The sequence below is a fragment of the Erpetoichthys calabaricus genome, chromosome 1 (genome assembly GCF_900747795.2).
Source record: "Erpetoichthys calabaricus chromosome 1, fErpCal1.3, whole genome shotgun sequence".
NCBI classification, from domain to species: Eukaryota; Metazoa; Chordata; class Cladistia; order Polypteriformes; family Polypteridae; genus Erpetoichthys; species Erpetoichthys calabaricus.
Genome location: NC_041394.2, coordinates 191,590,081 through 191,608,379, shown reverse-complemented (window position 1 = coordinate 191,608,379; position 18,299 = coordinate 191,590,081). Strand labels below are relative to the sequence as shown.

General features: G+C 39.7%; 1 protein-coding gene across 1 annotated transcript in view; it reads right to left on the bottom strand.

The window, feature by feature from the left end:
- Positions 1-15,542, bottom strand: part of LOC114655082 (protein phosphatase, Mg2+/Mn2+ dependent, 1H) — a 302,991-nt gene extending 287,449 nt beyond the window's left edge. Inside the window, 1 exon segment of the mRNA XM_051920275.1 lies at positions 14,651-15,542. Coding sequence (XP_051776235.1) covers positions 14,651-14,883 — 233 coding nt within the window. The 5' untranslated portion in view covers positions 14,884-15,542.
- Between the last annotated feature and the right edge of the window lie 2,757 nt (positions 15,543-18,299).

Below are 18,299 nucleotides of genomic sequence, written 5' to 3'. Positions count from 1 at the left end.
TAACAATAAAGAATTTTCATATTCTGTTACTAAGTGATATGTTTCAGGCAGGAACGCTCCCCTGGCTGATGTTCACATTCCTTTTTTATGTCTTTTTTGATAATTATTGATTGATTTGTTAATGTTAATATTGTTATTGATGTTAATTATTTGTATCATGCTGTGTTTCTTATTAGTTCTGTGTATTATTTAATTTCTATGTGTTTATGTATTTTCTGTTATGTATGTTGCATTTTGTGGGTGATTCCCCAAAAAACAGGGCCACCTGTGTAGTAACTCGACATGTGAGAGACCAAGTAGGCAAGTCTCCACAGGGGAAGATCAAACTCTGCAGGGGGTAGCTGTGAGCACTGAAGGTGCTTAAAAATGTGTGCGATGAACAGCACTGCAGTTTGGACGGTCTGACTTGGATTCTGAAAAGGAAAGAAGGTGGCCAGTGTGGTGTAAAGACTCATAAGGACAACGATCCTACTTGAAGATGAACAGGATGAGCAGTGGACCTTCCTGGACCTCTCAGTGAGGTCGTAGAACCACATGGATTTCTCCCAGCTAATCCGCAAAGATCAGGCTATGCTACAGATAATGACATCATAGCATCTAACTAATCAGCAGCAGCCTGGAGCATTTCAAATTTCAGTGTTCTTATGGAATTTGTGAATTACGGTTGTGTGCCCCTACCTACTCCCACACCTACGGTCATAACATCAAAACTAACAATGGTAAGTTGGTCAAATAGTTGTGCTAAATGTTTGAGACAGGTGATGATAGCATAGAATTTCTAGAAATTAGTTACATTTTTTAGCATGAAACATGGAGAACTATAAAGTGCATCTGGAAAGTATTCACAGCGCATCACTTTTTCCACATTTTGTTACGTTACAGCCTTATTCCAAAATGGATTAAATTCATTTTTTTCCTCAGAATTCTGCACACAACACCCCATAATGACAACATGAAAAAAGTTTTCTTGAGGTTTTTGCAAATTTATTAAAAATAAAAAAACTGAGAAATCACATGTACATAAGTATTCACAGCCTTTGCTCAATACTTTGTCGATGCACCTTTGGCAGCAATTACAGCCTCAAGTCTTTTTGAATACGATGCCACAAGCTTGGCACACCTATCCTTGGCCAGTTGCGCCAGTTCCTCTTTGCAGCACCTCTCAAGCTCCATCAGGTTGGATGGGAAGCATCGGTGCACAGCCATTTTAAGATCTCTCCAGAGATGTTCAATCGGATTCAAGTCTGGGCTCTGGCTGGGCCACTCAAGGACATTCACAGAGTTGTCCTGAAGCCACTCCTTTGATATCTTGGCTGTGTCCTGCTGAAAGATGAACCGTCGCCCCAGTCTGAGGTCAAGAGCGCTCTGGAGCAAGTTTTCATCCAGGATGTCTCTGTACATTGCTGCAGTCATCTTTCCCTTTATCCTGACTAGTCTCCCAGTTCCTGCTGCTGAAAAACATCCCCACAGCATGATGCTGCCACCACCATGCTTCACTGTAGGGATGGTGCCAGGTTCCCCCCAAATGTGATGCCTGGCATTCACACCAAAGAGTTCAATCTTTGTCTCATCAGACCAGAGAATTTTCTTTCTCATGGTCTGAGAATCCTTCAGGTGCCTTTTGGCAAACTCCAGGCGGGCTGCCATGTGCCTTTTACTAAGGAGTGGCTTCCGTCTGGCCACTCTACCATACAGGCCTGATTGGTGGATTGCTGCAGAGATGGTTGTCCTTCTGGAAGGTTCTCCTCTCTCCACAGAGGACCTCTGGAGCTCTGACAGAGTGACCATCGGGTTCTTGGTCACCTCCCTGACTAAGGCCCTTCTCCCCTGATCGCAGAGTTTAGATGGCCAGCCAGCTCTAGAAAGAGTCCTGGTGGTTTTCGAACTTATTTCACTTACGGATGATGGAGGCCACTGTGCTCATTGGGACCTTCAAAGCAGCAGAAATTTTTCTGTAACCTTCCCCAGATATGTGCCTCGAGACAATCCTGTCTCGGAGGTCTACAGACAATTCCTTTGACTTCATGCTTGGTTTGAGCTCTGACATGAACTGTCAACTGTGTGACCTTGTATAGACAGGTGTGTTCCTTTCCAAATCATGTCCAACCAACTGAATTTACCACAGGTGGACTCCAATTAAGCTGCAGAAACATCTCGAGGATGATCAGGGGAAACAGGATGCACCTGAGCTCAATTTCGAGCTTCATGGCAAAGGCTGTGAATACTTATGTACATGTGCGTTCTCAATTTTTAGATTTTTAATAAATTTGCAAAAATCTCTAGTAAACGTTTTTCACCTTGTCATTATGGGGTGTTGTGTGTAAAATTCTGAGGAAAAAAATTAATTTAATCCATTTTGGAATAAGGCTGTAACATAACAAAATGTGGAAAAAGTGATGCACTGTGAATACTTTCCGGATGCACTGTATTTGATCATACTCCCAATTCACCTAAGACTACCACAAATGACAGTTTGTCCATTTTTAGGCATAAATCTGGTATAACCAGTAACCCATACTTAGGGTATTTTTTTACAAATAATACATTATATGATAGGACAATAGTATTCAATAGTGCATTGGATGTTGCCACAAGTTTGTATAATACCATTGACCGATTCTTCAAGATCAGGCCACTGTTCAGCCTCCTGATTACTGCCTTCAGGAGTGAGCCACAGACCTCCAAGCAGTCTGTGGATGAGGTCATGATTGCCTACAAAGGCAAGACAGCTGGCAACCTAGTGCAGTACATCAAGAACAAGCCAGACAAATGGGGCATGAGGTAATTTGCCAGAGCTTCTAAGGATGGCTTTGTTCAGGACATGCTGCTATACTAGATGAAGAATATCCTGGAGGCCCAAGGTGTCCCCCTGACACCTGAACAAAAAAACATAGGTGCCACCAGCCAGATAGTCTCCTTCCTGGCCAGCACCATGCCTTCCTCCACCACCATAGCCATCTTTACAGACATCTTCTTCACAAGCCTGGAAATGGTGTAGCACCACAAGGACAAGAACTACAGGTACACATGGACAGCCTGGGACAACTGAATAGGCAAGCCTCCACACAAATTAGGAATTTCCAAGTATTTTAATCAGTGCCCTATAAAGGGTTAGGTGCCATGATGCACTTGAATTTATGAAAATACAGGAGGTACGAATATAAAATATGAAACACACACAGGAGATGTGAGTGAACAAGACTGGACACAAGTGCCTGATACGCTAAGAGACTTGTAGCAAAATGTTACACAGTGTTCTTTTTTCTTAGTAAATAGAGAAGTACATATTAACATATAACAATTAAGAGTACATTCATATATCTGTTAATCATAGCTGTCAATTACACGTATGTATTATAAGTTAGATATATACTGTACCCATATACGGTTAGCAGTGCAATCGGTTTTGTTTATAACACACATGATGCATGGATATAATTACACCCACTATGGCTGTCGGACATAAGATCGATCAGACATCTTAACAACTACCACTACAGACCTCGGACATATGTATGATCAGACATACACTGATGGATACCTGTACAGGCTGAAGAAACACACAGACTCTTCGGGTTCATTGAAAGTGCTTGGTGGTTTTAGTGAGTTCTCTTGTAATTACTGTAAATTATTGTTTATTCTCTGGATTTTCTGCTATGCTCTGTTTTTGAAATTGTGTTTTTGGGACTTGTTTGCTTTGCATTGTCTTTGTTGTTCAGGGTGACACCTTCTGGGGCATAATACTCTTTGGAGTTTCTTGTGCTGCACAGCATTCGTGAAAATATATTTTGTTTTAAGATTCTTCAACTGCCCTTTAAGTTTTACAAGCTGAAGGCTGATGGATTCTTCCTCTTATAGGGATTTTTTTAGAGGTTTGTGCTAAGAAACATGCTAGTTTCATGACATTAATTCCCTTCTATTCTCTCTTTTTCTAAGAGTCTTATGGCTCTTTGAGTTATTGCAGTTCTGGTCCTTGCTAAAACCAATGACAGGACTAATATTTTGTCTATAACAAACAGTGAAATTTTGCTAGAGTCACCGATATTTGCTTCAAAAGGGAAAGTTGAATTATCAGTTGGTCAAAAGATGAAAATTCTGAATTGTACTTTTCTTTTCTGGTCCTGCTTCATAGATCCAGCATCCTAGGTTTGAATCCCATGCCTGGTTCTTGCTTGTGTCGTGTATGCATATCCTCCCCACCCAGTTTTCAATGTCTTCGGAGATGTCTGGGTTAAGTCAATAGACAATGTCAAATTGTGCTGTTTGTTGGTATGTGCCAGAGTGTGCAGTGGACTATTACCCTGTTGAAGGCTATTTTCTACTTTGTGCCCAGTTCTTTCAGGATACACCTTGTCCTTTTGACCCCAATTTAAATAAATTCAAAATGTTGTTATTTTATGTATTGCTGCAGGGGAAACAGAATGGTAAAGTGGTTTGCACTTCTGACTCACAGATCCAAAATCTTGTTTTTAAATCATAGCCCGGGGATGATTTGTATGGAGTTTGCACACAATATTCAAATTAATTTAATTACACTGAAATGAACTAAAACTTTCCTGATTAATAACATTATATCTGATATAAGGATTGAACACTGTTATCTTACTTAAAATTAGCATTAATGTTTCAGAGATGATTCCCTGAGCCAAAAGTGAAGTGGATAGTCTTTCTGTAATCAGTCAAGGAACAATATTTGGAAGAGATTTTAATCAAGAACTGAAAATCAACTTGGAAATCACAGCAATTGGGTTGATCAGTTTTCTGTGGTGCAGCTATAGAAAACTTAATTAAATTATTAATAGTAATGCTCATCCTCTAAAATGTAAGCTGAAGGCACTGAAATGACTTTTCCACAGGAAGTATACATTTTTTGCATTTAAACATTATTGGTTAAAAGATCTTTCTTAAGATAAAAAGTGACATGATTTTAGCCTATATATCATTAAAAGCTGAAATTTCAAAAAGGAAGTGTAGAATTATGTTTACATGATATCTTTCATTAAGCATTTTAGTTGTAATCTGACCAACTGAATTTCACATTCAAGGATAATAAAGTTTATCCTGACCTAACTAATATTTATTAGAAAAGAAGAAAGCATATTTATACTATGCATGATTTAAAGACTTTCCTGGAATTACTCCTCATCCATAGCTGAAATTTTTCCAATCTTTTATTAAACTTTGCAACAATGTTATATTATATATCTGCATAATGTAGTAGGGTTCTTTGAAACAGTACTCACATAATCACATTTTAAATATTATTACTCATTTTGTTGATATTCAAAACCAATTGATTTTTCCCCAAAATAAAAATAAACTCAGTTTACTAGCCCTAGCACCATATTGAGGCATTGTGCCCTACAATGATGGTGGCTTATTGTCACTAGCTGGCATAAACGCCACTTAGTCATGTTAAGGCCTTATTCCTATTCCACATATTGAAAGTGTCTTTAACATTTGAATTTTACAAGTATGTTTTTAGAAGTAGATATGCAAATAAATTGTGAAATAACAATTACAACTGAGTGTTTAAGCACAGCATTACTTTGTGATACACAGTAACAATACACCTAGTTACTCTGTATATACATGTAATTACCTGGTAAGTACAGTGCAATTAGTGACATCTAATTTAAAGTGATACCATTAAATTAAAATAAACAACAGTTTTGAAATAATGGATTTCCAGTGATTTTTTAATTAAGTTAAATTAAATCAGTATTGAAAAATTAGTTTTAGGGCAGCATGGTAAACCCCCGGGCTACAAACAACCAAGAGTAAGCAAGCAACTTTGGCTCCACAAAAATATTCTTGTCTGTCTGTTAAAAAATTCTTAATTCTGACTTGTGTGACATGCCAATATATTGCAGCTGGCATTGGTACACACGTACAGGCCCAATTATCTAAGCAATTTGAAACTGCTACTGTGTAGTATAATGATGGATAGAAAAAAATATTTAGATTGGTAATTTCATACTACACACTGATCAGCCTTTTGCCTACCAAAGTTGAATATGCATATTATTAACAGAGGTAGAAGTATCTTAACCATTATAAGCCATGTTATACATTGGCATTCCCTTATTTGGTCAATGGTTGATGATTGGAAAGAGCAGACAATCAAATTTTCTTTGCATTTTATAGAATATCATACTGCATAACCAAAGGTATTTTTATGCAATAAGCATTTTGTCCAATACTTTAAAGTATAACATTTTTTATAAGTTAACTTCTTAATGGAATTTGGATCCATTGAACATCTGGAGCATCTGCCTTTTTAGTGACTGCTACAACATATGGAATACAAAATGTATGAAACATTCAACAATCTTATTAAGCAAAAGAACTTTAATATCCACTAGGCACAGTACCAGTTGAGGACTGGTAATAGAATATTTTAAAAATATTTCTTTCTCTTCCCTTTGTGTACCTTCACTTCCTTCCCTCTGTATTTGTGTGTGTGTGTGTGTGTGTGTTCATCGGTGCTACCTCTCTCGAGTGTCTTCCTGTAAAGCCTACTTCTCAGACTGTCATTATTTTTTGCCTTTCTTGCCTGCTGTCCAGATTTATTCTTTCAGTCTTTAAAGGTGCCTCTCTCAGCATGCCACATATGCTTTTACTTCTCCTTGTGCATCTCACACTTCCTCTTTTGTTGTAGCACCAAAGCCAAACTGACCAATCAGATTGCTCAGAGGGACTGGACACCTAGACTTTAGTGTTATTTTATATAGTAGAAAGATTTTTTTTAAATAAATTGCCTTCATACAAAATGAAAGTTGTTTGCACTCTTATGTATGATTTTTGAAAACATATTGCCTTCATATTTCACTAAGGTTGTTTGTATTCTCATATACATATGTGGACACAGATATGCTGAAACAAGAATTCACTAAAGTGACAGCAGCATATAGGACACTAGCTGTCCAAACGTAATAGAATTATTCTGCTTGACACACTCATGTTCAAGTCATTCTCTTGTTTAAAATGATTCAAGAAGTGAAACTGATTTTTAACGTAGTAAAAGTCAAACTAGGCTATGTTTACTTTCCAAAGAGTATGTATTTAATTTCCCTGTATTAAATAAAATAGCAAAAAACAAATCCCACACTTAAAAACCACTTAGCATGTATATTGAGGTTTACAGCATGAAGTTTTATTATCCTTTTCATATGTGGTTATTAAAAGCTGAGAAGTGAGCAGCAAATTTGAAAGTATGCTATTAAGGCTCTTGGTCTAATGACTGTGATTTACTAATTATGCCTTTATCTTCTTAATAGTGTTCTGGTTGCATCGTTTATGGAAAGTTTTGATTTTCACAGTGAAAAATGTGCAACCCCCTCATCTACTTATTATCTGTAAGATTACTTAAGGAAAACCAAAACAAGTAAGCAGTTGTGATTTTGACTGTTTCTCTCTACACAATGTCGAATGCAGAATGAAGCATGGTCTTTCACTGTATATGCTGTAGTCTAATATAATAGGCACCCCTACAAATGATTTATTTTCCTGTCAACTTTCAAATGTCAACATTCAACCAGATTAATAATTATTATTAAAGAGTGATGAATGATGTAGAACACCTAATGTTAAAAATGTGAACTGTGCCCTCTAATAAGTTTAAAATACAGTATTTTTCACAAACAAAATCTGCAGTTTACAATAGTAACAGGCATTGGCTTTGCCCTGCAAGATGATTAAGTAATAAATATCATATAGACCAGCAAAATAGTTGATTACAGCATTTTACTTCAGTACAGTGTACTACATCAAACTTGGTCCATTTTTGCGGTGACTAATTGTGAACAAATTCTACATGACATTTCCATTATTGGCAACCATTTTTTTTTCTTTTTAAATATGATTTCTGAAATGTCTGACTGCTGTAAAATTACCATGTCAAGCTTCCAATGCAAATTAAAGACAAATTCAAAACATTACACACCCTCAGAAAAACTCCTCTATTCATCAGTCCAGAGTCACAGACAAATGTATTCTGTAAAAGACTACAACTAGTGGAAGCATATTATGGCTAACAGCAGACATAAGGAAGCCACCTTTGGTAAATGTATCAAATGCTATAAAATATTATTGACAATACAGTTTCAGTCATTCGGACTAATAGAGATATTATTTTGCAAATGATTAGTTTTGCACAAACATTCTCAAACTCATTTAATCTACTCAGAGGCACAGGGGGCCTCAGCCAATCCCAACAGAGCTTGACACAAGATGTAATACAACTCTGGACAATGTTACCAGTCCATTGCAGGGCACACACACTCACACTCACACTCACACTGGGGTTATTTTAGAGCCACTTGTACATCTATGGGATGTTAGAGGGAAATCGGACAACTTGGAGGAAAAGCCATGAAAACACAGGGAGAGGATTCAAAGCCCAACCACTAGATATGAAAGGTAACAGCGCCAACTACAGTGACCATACCCCACTAGTTGAGTACATCTTTCTCTAAAATGATTTTCACAGTTAATATTTACATCTTACTAAGCTTCTATTAACTTCAAAATAGCAGAACAAGTTAACATATTATGCATTCATGATACACAGATTGAACTATTACTTCAAATACCCACAACATTGTTAAAATACAGTACAAAGCTGAATAATTGAACCATATATCTGTGCCAGGAACAAAGCAGCACACTTACATTTATAATAAGAACTGAAAATGAAAGATTCACTAACTAAAACAATTTATCAAAAATAAGTCATTAATTGGCTAACTACATTAAATGTTGTATCACACCTCTTTCATATTATTTATGCATTGTGTATTTTTACAGATGATTGTCATTAATGTCACCCAGCCATGTTTTACTCATGCTTATGAAAACATATATCTTTAGGAAGTTAGGATGACCAGATTATCAAGAGAAAATCCACATGTACATTATATGAACAAGAAAACCAATTATATTGCACTCGTGGTGTCAGTCGCATGCGCATGAGAGACAGTTTAAGGGCTCAGGTGATGGTAATTCTCCACCAATCCAGGGGGTGGTACTGTGTGATAATGGTCTCTCTTTTCCTCCCTCTGTAGACCATTACATTGACAGCTCTCCTGTAACAACGACACTTCTGGTGTCCATCCACCTGGACCCTCCTCTTACTTCCCAGTTGCCATATGACTGGAAGTCCCACCATATTGTGCAGTCTGAATAGAACTCTAGTCTGAGAATACTTGATTTCGCATTTTCACACGCTTTATTTTGATTTAAAATCAATTTTTAATTATATGGGATTTGCCCACGGGTTTTTTTCCTGCATTTTATTACTGACCTATACAACAAGAATAAGTTGAATGTAAATTAGTTTCATTAGTGGTCATTTAGTCCTTTTCTAACCCACTTAGTCCTAAACAGGGTCACAGCGGGTGCTGGAGCCTATCCCAGCAAGCATAGGACGCAAAGAAGGAAGAAAACCTTGGACAGGGTGTCAGTCCATCACAGGGCAAACAAACTCACACACACCAACCACACACTAGGCCCAATTTGGTATCGCCAGTCCACCTAACCTGCATGTCTTTGGTCTGTGAGAGGAAACCGCAGCACCCATTAGGAAACCCATGCAGACACAGAGAGAATGTTTGCATAATGGCTTTGTGGATTGTCCCAGCTACAAACTCTCCATCCTTTGGGTTGGAAAGCAGCTCAACATCTCAAGATAGGCTTATACTAGGAGCATTTCAAAAGACTGTATGTAAAACTGGATCTAGAAATTGCTGCTCAATTTACTTTGGCATTCTGGTTTTCTCATTCCAATAGTTTCTCATATGCATTGTTTTCATATACAGTGAGCTTGGCGAGTCTTGCAAGAGACTGGATATTGTAGTCACTGACCAGTTTTCCACTTTCACACTTTGAATGGAATACAATGTCCATGAAAGCAACTATTTTTGTCTGTTCTTCTTCACCTCAAATTCCACCTCTTCTAACATTAAACTTTGAAACTACAGAACCTCAAAAGGCTGGTGTCATTTACATGACCAGAACATTGGAAGACCTTCCTGTGATGTGAAACAAATTTGTTATTTTTTCAAAGATTTTTCGTCTTGTTGGTTGAAATGGCAAATGTCTGAGATTTCTACCCAAGGCCGTAAACTTGTATGCACCTGATTGCCTTCTCTCCTTATACAGTAACAACTGACCTTAGGGTGAAATATTGTATATGGAGTCCTGCTTACACTGGTACTACTACAACACTTGATTTGCTTTAGTGTTTTACTTTGGCATATTAAATGCCTGGTTGTTTAAATAAACAGTTGTAGTAATAATAATAATAATAATTTTTAATAATAATAATAATAATTTTTTGCATTTATATAGCGCTTTTCTCACTACTCAAAGCGCTCAGCAATTGCAGGTTAAGGGCCTTGCTTAAGGGCCCAACAGAGCAGAGTCCCTATTGGCATTTACGGGATTCAAACCGGCAACCTTCCGATTGCCAGTGCAGATCTCTAGCCTCAGAGCCACCACTCCGCCCTGAATAGTAGTATTAATATGTCTGTGGAGTACATCGAAATTCTTACTTGCAAGAATATCTAGCATCTGTTTGGATGCATATAGCCTAAGCAAGGTCAAACACTACTGTGAACAATATTGGGGTAACTGATAAAATGAAAGAATCAATATAAATATAAAACCAAAAGGGCCACAATGATAATGCTGCTGCAAAAATGTGAAGACTCTAAAACTACTGTTACTAAACTTAACAGCCATCTCCACAGCACAGAACAAAGGTATCATATTACAATGTCTGTAGAACAACAGAATTACAAAGACTACACTAAAAGCTGCCAACCTCAAGTCAGCACCCAAAACAAAAACAGCTGGCTAAAATGTAGTACAAAGTACAAAGATGAGCCATGAGAAATCTGAATCCTAGTGAGATTGGTAGGTGAGACAAGGACAAACCTCTAAAAAGTGATACCAAAGAGGAAATCTAACAGAAGAAATGAACTGACGATTATCCAAAGCAAATCACTTTAATGAAACATGGTGGAAGTCATGTCATGGTTTAAGCACGCATGGCTGCTGGTTACGCATGAAACTGCAGTGTTTTTTTATTGATGATACAGATAATTATTGTAGCTGTAGAATTGCTTCACAAGCATACAGAAAAATCCTGTCGGCCAATGCATAAGAAAGTGCCTTATAATTCATTTCATAGTGCGTCCTCAAGATAATGACCAAACACAGAACTGCCTGGGCAACTTAGTACTTCACCAACAGGAAAGAAAGGAAAAGACTCAGAGTGGTGAGGGCAACTAAACAAGCATTTCATGAGGTGAAAAGGAGATTTGAGCTAAAAACCCATCAAACAAGCAGTAACTGAAACTGGCAGCAACAAATAAGTGGGTCCAATGGATTGTGTAACATGATGTGTGCAATATTTCATAATATTTTGTTAAATATTTAGGTTAATTTACCGCAGTTCTTAACATTACTTAAAATGTGGGGGATGGAACACAAAGAGTGGTCCATTTATTGAAGCCTTTTCTGGAAAAATCAACTACAAGGCAAGAACTAACACTCTGCAGTACGTTAATCCAGCTCTGGGGCCATGGGGGGGGTGTGGCAAAACACCCAGTCTTTCTCACAATGAGTTGATTAACCTTAACTTTCCACCTTTGGGATGTGGGTGGCAAACCAGTATGCTCTGTGTGCTCAGATATGACCCAAGAATTTCATCATAAGACCTATACTGTAGGTAGTTCTTGCCATTGTTAAAATGTTAAAAGTACCCAAGCCTATTGGTTAATTATGTGATCCACATCAATATTCTTTGGACATAATATAGCCTGTCGCGTTAACAGTGTTATCTGGTCTATTGTTTTCGAGGCGTGAGCGCAATTACATTAGTTCTTCCTTGTTTAGCGTTAGTAACATGGATAATGGATTGCACTTATTGTTAATAGGTAGCGTTTTCTGTGGTTGAATTGTTAAAAATGTATGACTGTAATGTGATGATTAAGTTATGCTATATAGTCTTCACGTGTGAGGATGACGAACCTTTAATACGGAGTGTTCGTTTATTCTTATTGCCCATCAGGTGTTGTGCCTGTGTCTTGTGTGGTTGCACTGTAAATATTGTATCACTGTAATGTGATTCAAATATGTTGTGGAGTCCGTATTTGTGTGGTTTCTGTAGTATATCGTGTTTTTGCTTGTGGGTTATTAGAGGTGCGTGGATCATGCATGTGTAGTGTGTTTGCGTACTGTCTGGCGCTTTCCGTACTCCAATTGACTTGTGACCTTTTCTGGACTCCGAAATCTGTCCTGTTTTACTCTGGGGTGGCGTATCATGTCGTGTTTGATTTGTAAACCTTTCCCGGCTGCAGGATTTGTGCAGGGAGAGGACTTTCTCGTATTCTGTCCCGCTTTACACTGGTTTTGGGCGCTGTAATCTCGGGCTTGATGGGTGACACCGTGTGGACTCCATAGTCTGTCCCGTTTCACTCTGGGTCGTGTGTGTGACTCCTCCTTTTTGTGTGCTATGGGCGTGTTGTCTCATTTCTTATTTCTGTTAGTGGAGGGGGGCTTTGTGTCTCAATTCTTATTTATGTTAGTGTGTGTACTCCATAGTCTGTCCCGTTTCACTCTGGGGCTTTGTGTGGCGCCTGCGTGTGACTCCTTTTTTTTGTGTGCTATGGGCGCGTTGCATAATTTCTTATGCGTTGCCTCATTTCTTATTTCTGTTAGTGGAGGGGGGCTTTGTGTCTCATTTCTTATTTATGTTAGTGTGTGTACTCCGTAGTCTGTCCCGTTTCACTCTGGGGCGTGGGTGTGATTCCTCTTTTTTGTGTGCTATGGGCTTTGTGTGGCGCCTGCGTCTGACTCCTTTTTTTTTTGTGTGCTATGGGTATATCCGGTTTACCATTCTCGTTGGAGGGGGGGGCTTTGTGTGGCGCCCGCGCACTATGTCTTTTGCGTCCACGGGCAGGTCCCTGCGTCCATATCCGGTTTACCATTCTCATTTAGTAATATGGATAATATGGATGGGAGTTATGCCAGGAAGAAATCTTTGCTACTCAGATAGAACATCAGGGCAAGACTAAAGCTTGCCCATGAACACCTAGGCAAAGACCAGGACTCCTAGAACAATATGCTCTGGACAGAAAAAACAAACTTAGAGTTATCAAGCTACAGTACAAGAAGGTGAATTTGGCAAAAACCAAAGAAGAACCTGAGACCAACTGTAAAGCATGGTGTTGGAAAGGTTCTGGTTTGAGGCTGCTTTGCTGTATCAGGGCCTGAGAGGAGACCAATCGTAGAATTCACAATTAATTTTTCATTGTATCAGAGGGTGGTTGAGGAAAAAGTCAGACTCTCTGTGAGAAGATTGAAGATCACTCGACAGTAGATTATCCAAAATGACAATGACCCTAAACATACCAGTAAATGGGGGATTCTGAAATGGCCAAGTCAAAGCCCAGATCTGAATCACATCAAGATGCTATGGGGGATTTGAAAAGGGCTGTGAGCAAAAGGCACCCCTCAAATATTGCACAGTTGTAAGCAGGGCTGCCGCCATCATTAAGGTGAATTTGTCATTCGCATAAGGCGCCAATCATGGGGATTTGGGAATAGCTGCATGGGTTAGCAACCGAACCGAACAGTCGGTTGGCACATTAATAAATTTGGCCTGTGGCGCAAAATAACCTAGCACCGGCACTGGCTGTAAAAATTTTGCATGAAGGAGTAGGAAAAACTTTCTCCCAGTCAATGTTAAAGACTAATAGATAGTTAAAGAAAATGCCTACTTGAGGTTGCTTCCGCCAAATGGTCAATACCAGATATTAAAGCCAGGAGTGTACACAGATGGACATGGCATATATGTTCATCTTTTGTTGAATAAATGAACACAAAGTCAAATTTTCCTTTTTTCCCCAGTTATGTCACCTTTACATGTTTAAATGAAGATCAAAATCTGAACATATTAAATTTCATAGGGTGTACTTACTTCTTCTTACAGCTTGTATACAATAAGACTTGTACACTTGTACATACAAAAACATACACGCATAATGCTTAACTATATAGATTACCCATTTAGGTGAATACGGAATTGAAATCATTCATTTTCAAATTAGCTTAATTTAGTATTAATATATGCTGTACTGTAGTCACATATACAAAGTAAACGTAAGCGCAGCTGACGTCTTGTTGGCTGGTCATTCATACAGCAGTACAAGCCTATCTCTAGAAGGGCAACTATTCCGCGTTACATATTCCTATTCCAGACAAGGTCAAACTTAAATAGAATTTAAATGCAGAAAAGGAGCACTCGTTTAATTTGTACAGCGCAGAGCGCCACCGAGCTCTTGCTCCTGGTTATTCCCCCCTTCCGTCGCTTCAAAGTGCGTATCGCATTTGAGTTCGAACTGCGGGGTAATGACAGGCTAATCTATATTGTGCACCTGCGAAAGGCGCATTCATATTTGCCTAGATAACACCAGTTTAATTTAATACCTGAGATGGCTGGCGCCAGTAATTTACGGACCTGCACCCTCACGAGCGCTTATCACAATGATCGCAGTACTATTTTATAGATGGATATACTGTAGCTTGTTTATATACATATGCATAGATGGATAAAGTGTATTAAGATGGACGCAGTACTCACTCTGCATACCCCGTGGCCCACGGCAGCTTCCTGGTCTCTTTCAGTATCAGGATGGGTCTGGCGATGTGGTCCGCGGAGCACTCAATCTCGTCCTGAGACAGTCCAAGAAACTCGGGTCTCATGTACGGGAATTTCAGTGGCAGATCAGAGCCGCTGAGGTGATCGCCACTGGAACTGCCAGCCATGATGCCTCCCATGAAATTGGCAACGGCAGATTTTACCCTTGTGAGCATATTATTATTGCAGTGTAAAGCTACAGGAGAAATTGCACGGCTCCCTTACCCCGATTGCCCCCTCCCCCCAGCTCCGGAATGTAGCGTGAAAGGTAACGCGGAGAAAATGGGAATTTGCTTTAAAGAATCATTGTGTCCTACAGGATCCCTGCGAACACGGAAATAAACTTATGATGTGCCGAGTCATGTGACGAGCCGGCTGCAGGATTTGTGCAGGGAGAGGACTGAAGCTTAGTTGATCTGCTTAAAGCTGTGCGGAGAGGGCGAGTCGGGGGCTAACGACGTCGTCAGAAAAAAAAAACAAGGCACGAAACACGTGAGTGCCTGATTCAAAAGCGTCAACCTTGGCACCCTTGCCCAGCGAACGTGTTGCATTCTCCGTAATGGACTAATAGTGTAATATGGAGAGTGCCCTGCAACGTTAAATGTCACATCCCATTAAAGCGTCCACCGCTGTGCATTGGAGGCAAGCTTATTTACAAACCCCTGCGGGTTTCTACTGTTGTGGGTGTTTTGCACAATGTATAAAATGATCCGAACTAGGCCGTCAAGTTCTGTAAGGCATCGAACGCGGTATAACACCGTCTCCCGATAAGCGCTTAGCCGTAATAATTGACGTCTAAGGTGGTCCGCGTCCTCCTCCGGTTTCCATGGCGCCGCGTCTGCGCTCTTCGGGGTTAAAGCAAGTCAGGGAGCACGCGTGTTGCTGGATAGGCTCATGAAGAAAATAACTGAAATCAAATCGGAGACTTTTCCGGCACGATTTTGCCATTTTAATGTACAATAACACGACTTTCTCGTCGTTTTGCGAGATGTATGTGTATTTGAATATTACGTCAGGCGCCTGTTTCTTTGGAGGAACAGATTTAGGCTCATCTAAAGCTGCCCATGCTGTCATCTTAAATAAAGTACGTCTCTAGAACAAAATGCCACAAAAAATCATTAAATGTCTTAAAATGTGTTTTATGGCCCCAAGTCATGCACGGGATCCAAACAAAACACTCCAAGCATTTATCTCACTGATTTATCTATTGAGAAGATTACATGTATTCCAATAGGATTCATTCAGTGTTGCCACCTAAATAGGTGAATATAAATGAAAATGTTACTGTTTGTTGTACCTACTGTAATGATTTTGATATTTCAGTGTCATGTCCAGTCTTTGTTGACTGTCCTGTGGCGGTAACACCATCACCATTTCAAATTTCATGACCATGCCTAGTGCCATTAAGAATTCAGCTACCAAGATGCCAGGGTATTGCACAGGGGCCAGCCAGAACTCGTACTAAACTTGGAGGGACTCTATGGAGATGTATAAACATCGCTTCTTCAACATACAGTACATATCTATTGACCATCTTCAGGCTGGCTGGTGCTGCCTCCCACCCAGTCCTCCAGGGTTCTACACTCCAGAAGTAATTCTGATTCCACCAAACAGATTGTGGACCTGGTATATATATATATATATATATATATATATATATATATATATATATATATATATATAGCAGGACTTTTCAGGGGGTACATTCAAGTTTGCAGAGAAGATAAGGTCTGCTTTAGGGACCTAGGCAGCCTGTTGGTTAAAGTGATTGGGGCGAGATGATGCCTCTTTTACTGCATCACGAGGTGGCCACAGAAAGACCTCTGCCCACTCAGTGTCTGTGAGTGTTTCCCCAGGGCTCCTGGGGCTTTTATACTTTGAGAGGTGGGAAGGATGGAGTGAGGGGTGGGATCAAGATTGTTCTTCCCGGGGCTTGTTTTCTTGTCTATAGGTAGAAAAAAAGAAAGCAGGTAAGCAGTTGTGTTACCTCCAAACCATCCATCCATCCATTATCCAACCCACTATATCCTAACTACAGGGTCACGGGGGTCTTCTGGAGCCAATCCCAGCCAACACAGGGCGCAAGGCAGGAAACAAACCCTGGGCAGGGCGCCAGCCCACCGCAGTACCTCCAAACCTTTCCCTGTAAGTCCAAACCTATACCCATGAATCTTACATACAGGTATACTGTATAAATGTGTGTATGTGCAATGAAATGTGTCATAGTAGTATATTTTTTTATATGGTCTTATAATTTTGAATTTGTGCTTGCATTCTGAGCCTCCCTTTCTAGAAAAACAACCACACTTGTAAAGTTGTTTGTGAGGCACATTTATACTTCTTGCTCACATGTCTGCTAAAACACAATGACTATAAAATGCTCCTCTTTTGTTTTTCCATAGACCAAAATGTCATCTGCAGTCCTTAGTATCTTCATCAAGACCTTTATAGGTCTCATAAAATTTTGACATGATATAGTCTTGAGGTAGAAGGAGAAATTGGGCGGCACGGTGGCGCAGTGGGTAGCGCTGCTGCCTCGCAGTTGGGAGACCTGGGGACCTGGGTTCGCTTCCCGGGTCCTCCCTGCATGGAGTTTGCATGTTCTCCCCGTGTCTGCGTGGGTTTCCTCCCACAGTCCAAAGACATGCAGGTTAGGTGGATTGGCGATTCTAAATTGGCCACTTGGTGTGTGGGTGTGTTTGTGTGTGACCTGCGGTGGGTTGGCGCCCTGCCCGGGATTGGTTCCTGCATTGTGCCCTGTGTTGGCTGGGATTGGCTCCAGCAGACCCCGGTGACCCTGTGTTCGGATTCAGCGGGTTGGAAAATGGATGAATGGATAGAAGGAGAAATTGAAAATGTCTAAATACTATGTTCAATCAGACTCTTGATAATTCAATATCCAGATCTGGAATCCATTTAAAAGAAGTGTCATCTGGCTAGCGTTACCCCAATAACATGAAGTCCTGGTAAGGAGTACAGTCAAGACTTGTGCCTTAAATGGCAGGACAGAAACCCTCCCACATTACTCATTTTATCATCCTTCTGAAACAGTTCCTCAGCACTTTATTTTGCAGCACTCAGGAGCTGTTTGAAAGTGTCCTCACACTTTTTAGTCCACCCCAGTCAGTGGGCTTTTTACATTTTTTCAGTGTCATTCATAGGGGCCTTCAATATTGATAAAATGAAGCCAGTTATAGAATTGCTCATTCATCAGGAAGGTTCTCAGGGCACTGTTAACTTAGCAGAGCTTTTAGCCATTCTATCTGGACTGATTTTATAACCAAATACATACTGTAGAAGCAGAGAAATAATTAAGAAATGTCGAGTAAGCTATGGAATTGCCCCAGCCAGCCCAACTTGGTAAAATTACATGAACTATCAGTGAGAAGTCAAGCAAAATGACCTCTTTTATTGACTAACTGAACAGATTACAATTGGCAAGCTTTTGAGGCAAGAAGGGGCATTAGCTGCCTTGCAAGCTTGAACCAGGGGCCTTAGCTACCTCAAAGGCTTGCATATTGTAATCTGTTCAGTTAGCCAATAAATGGTGTCATTTTGCTTGATTTCACATTGCATCCATAATGGCTAACAC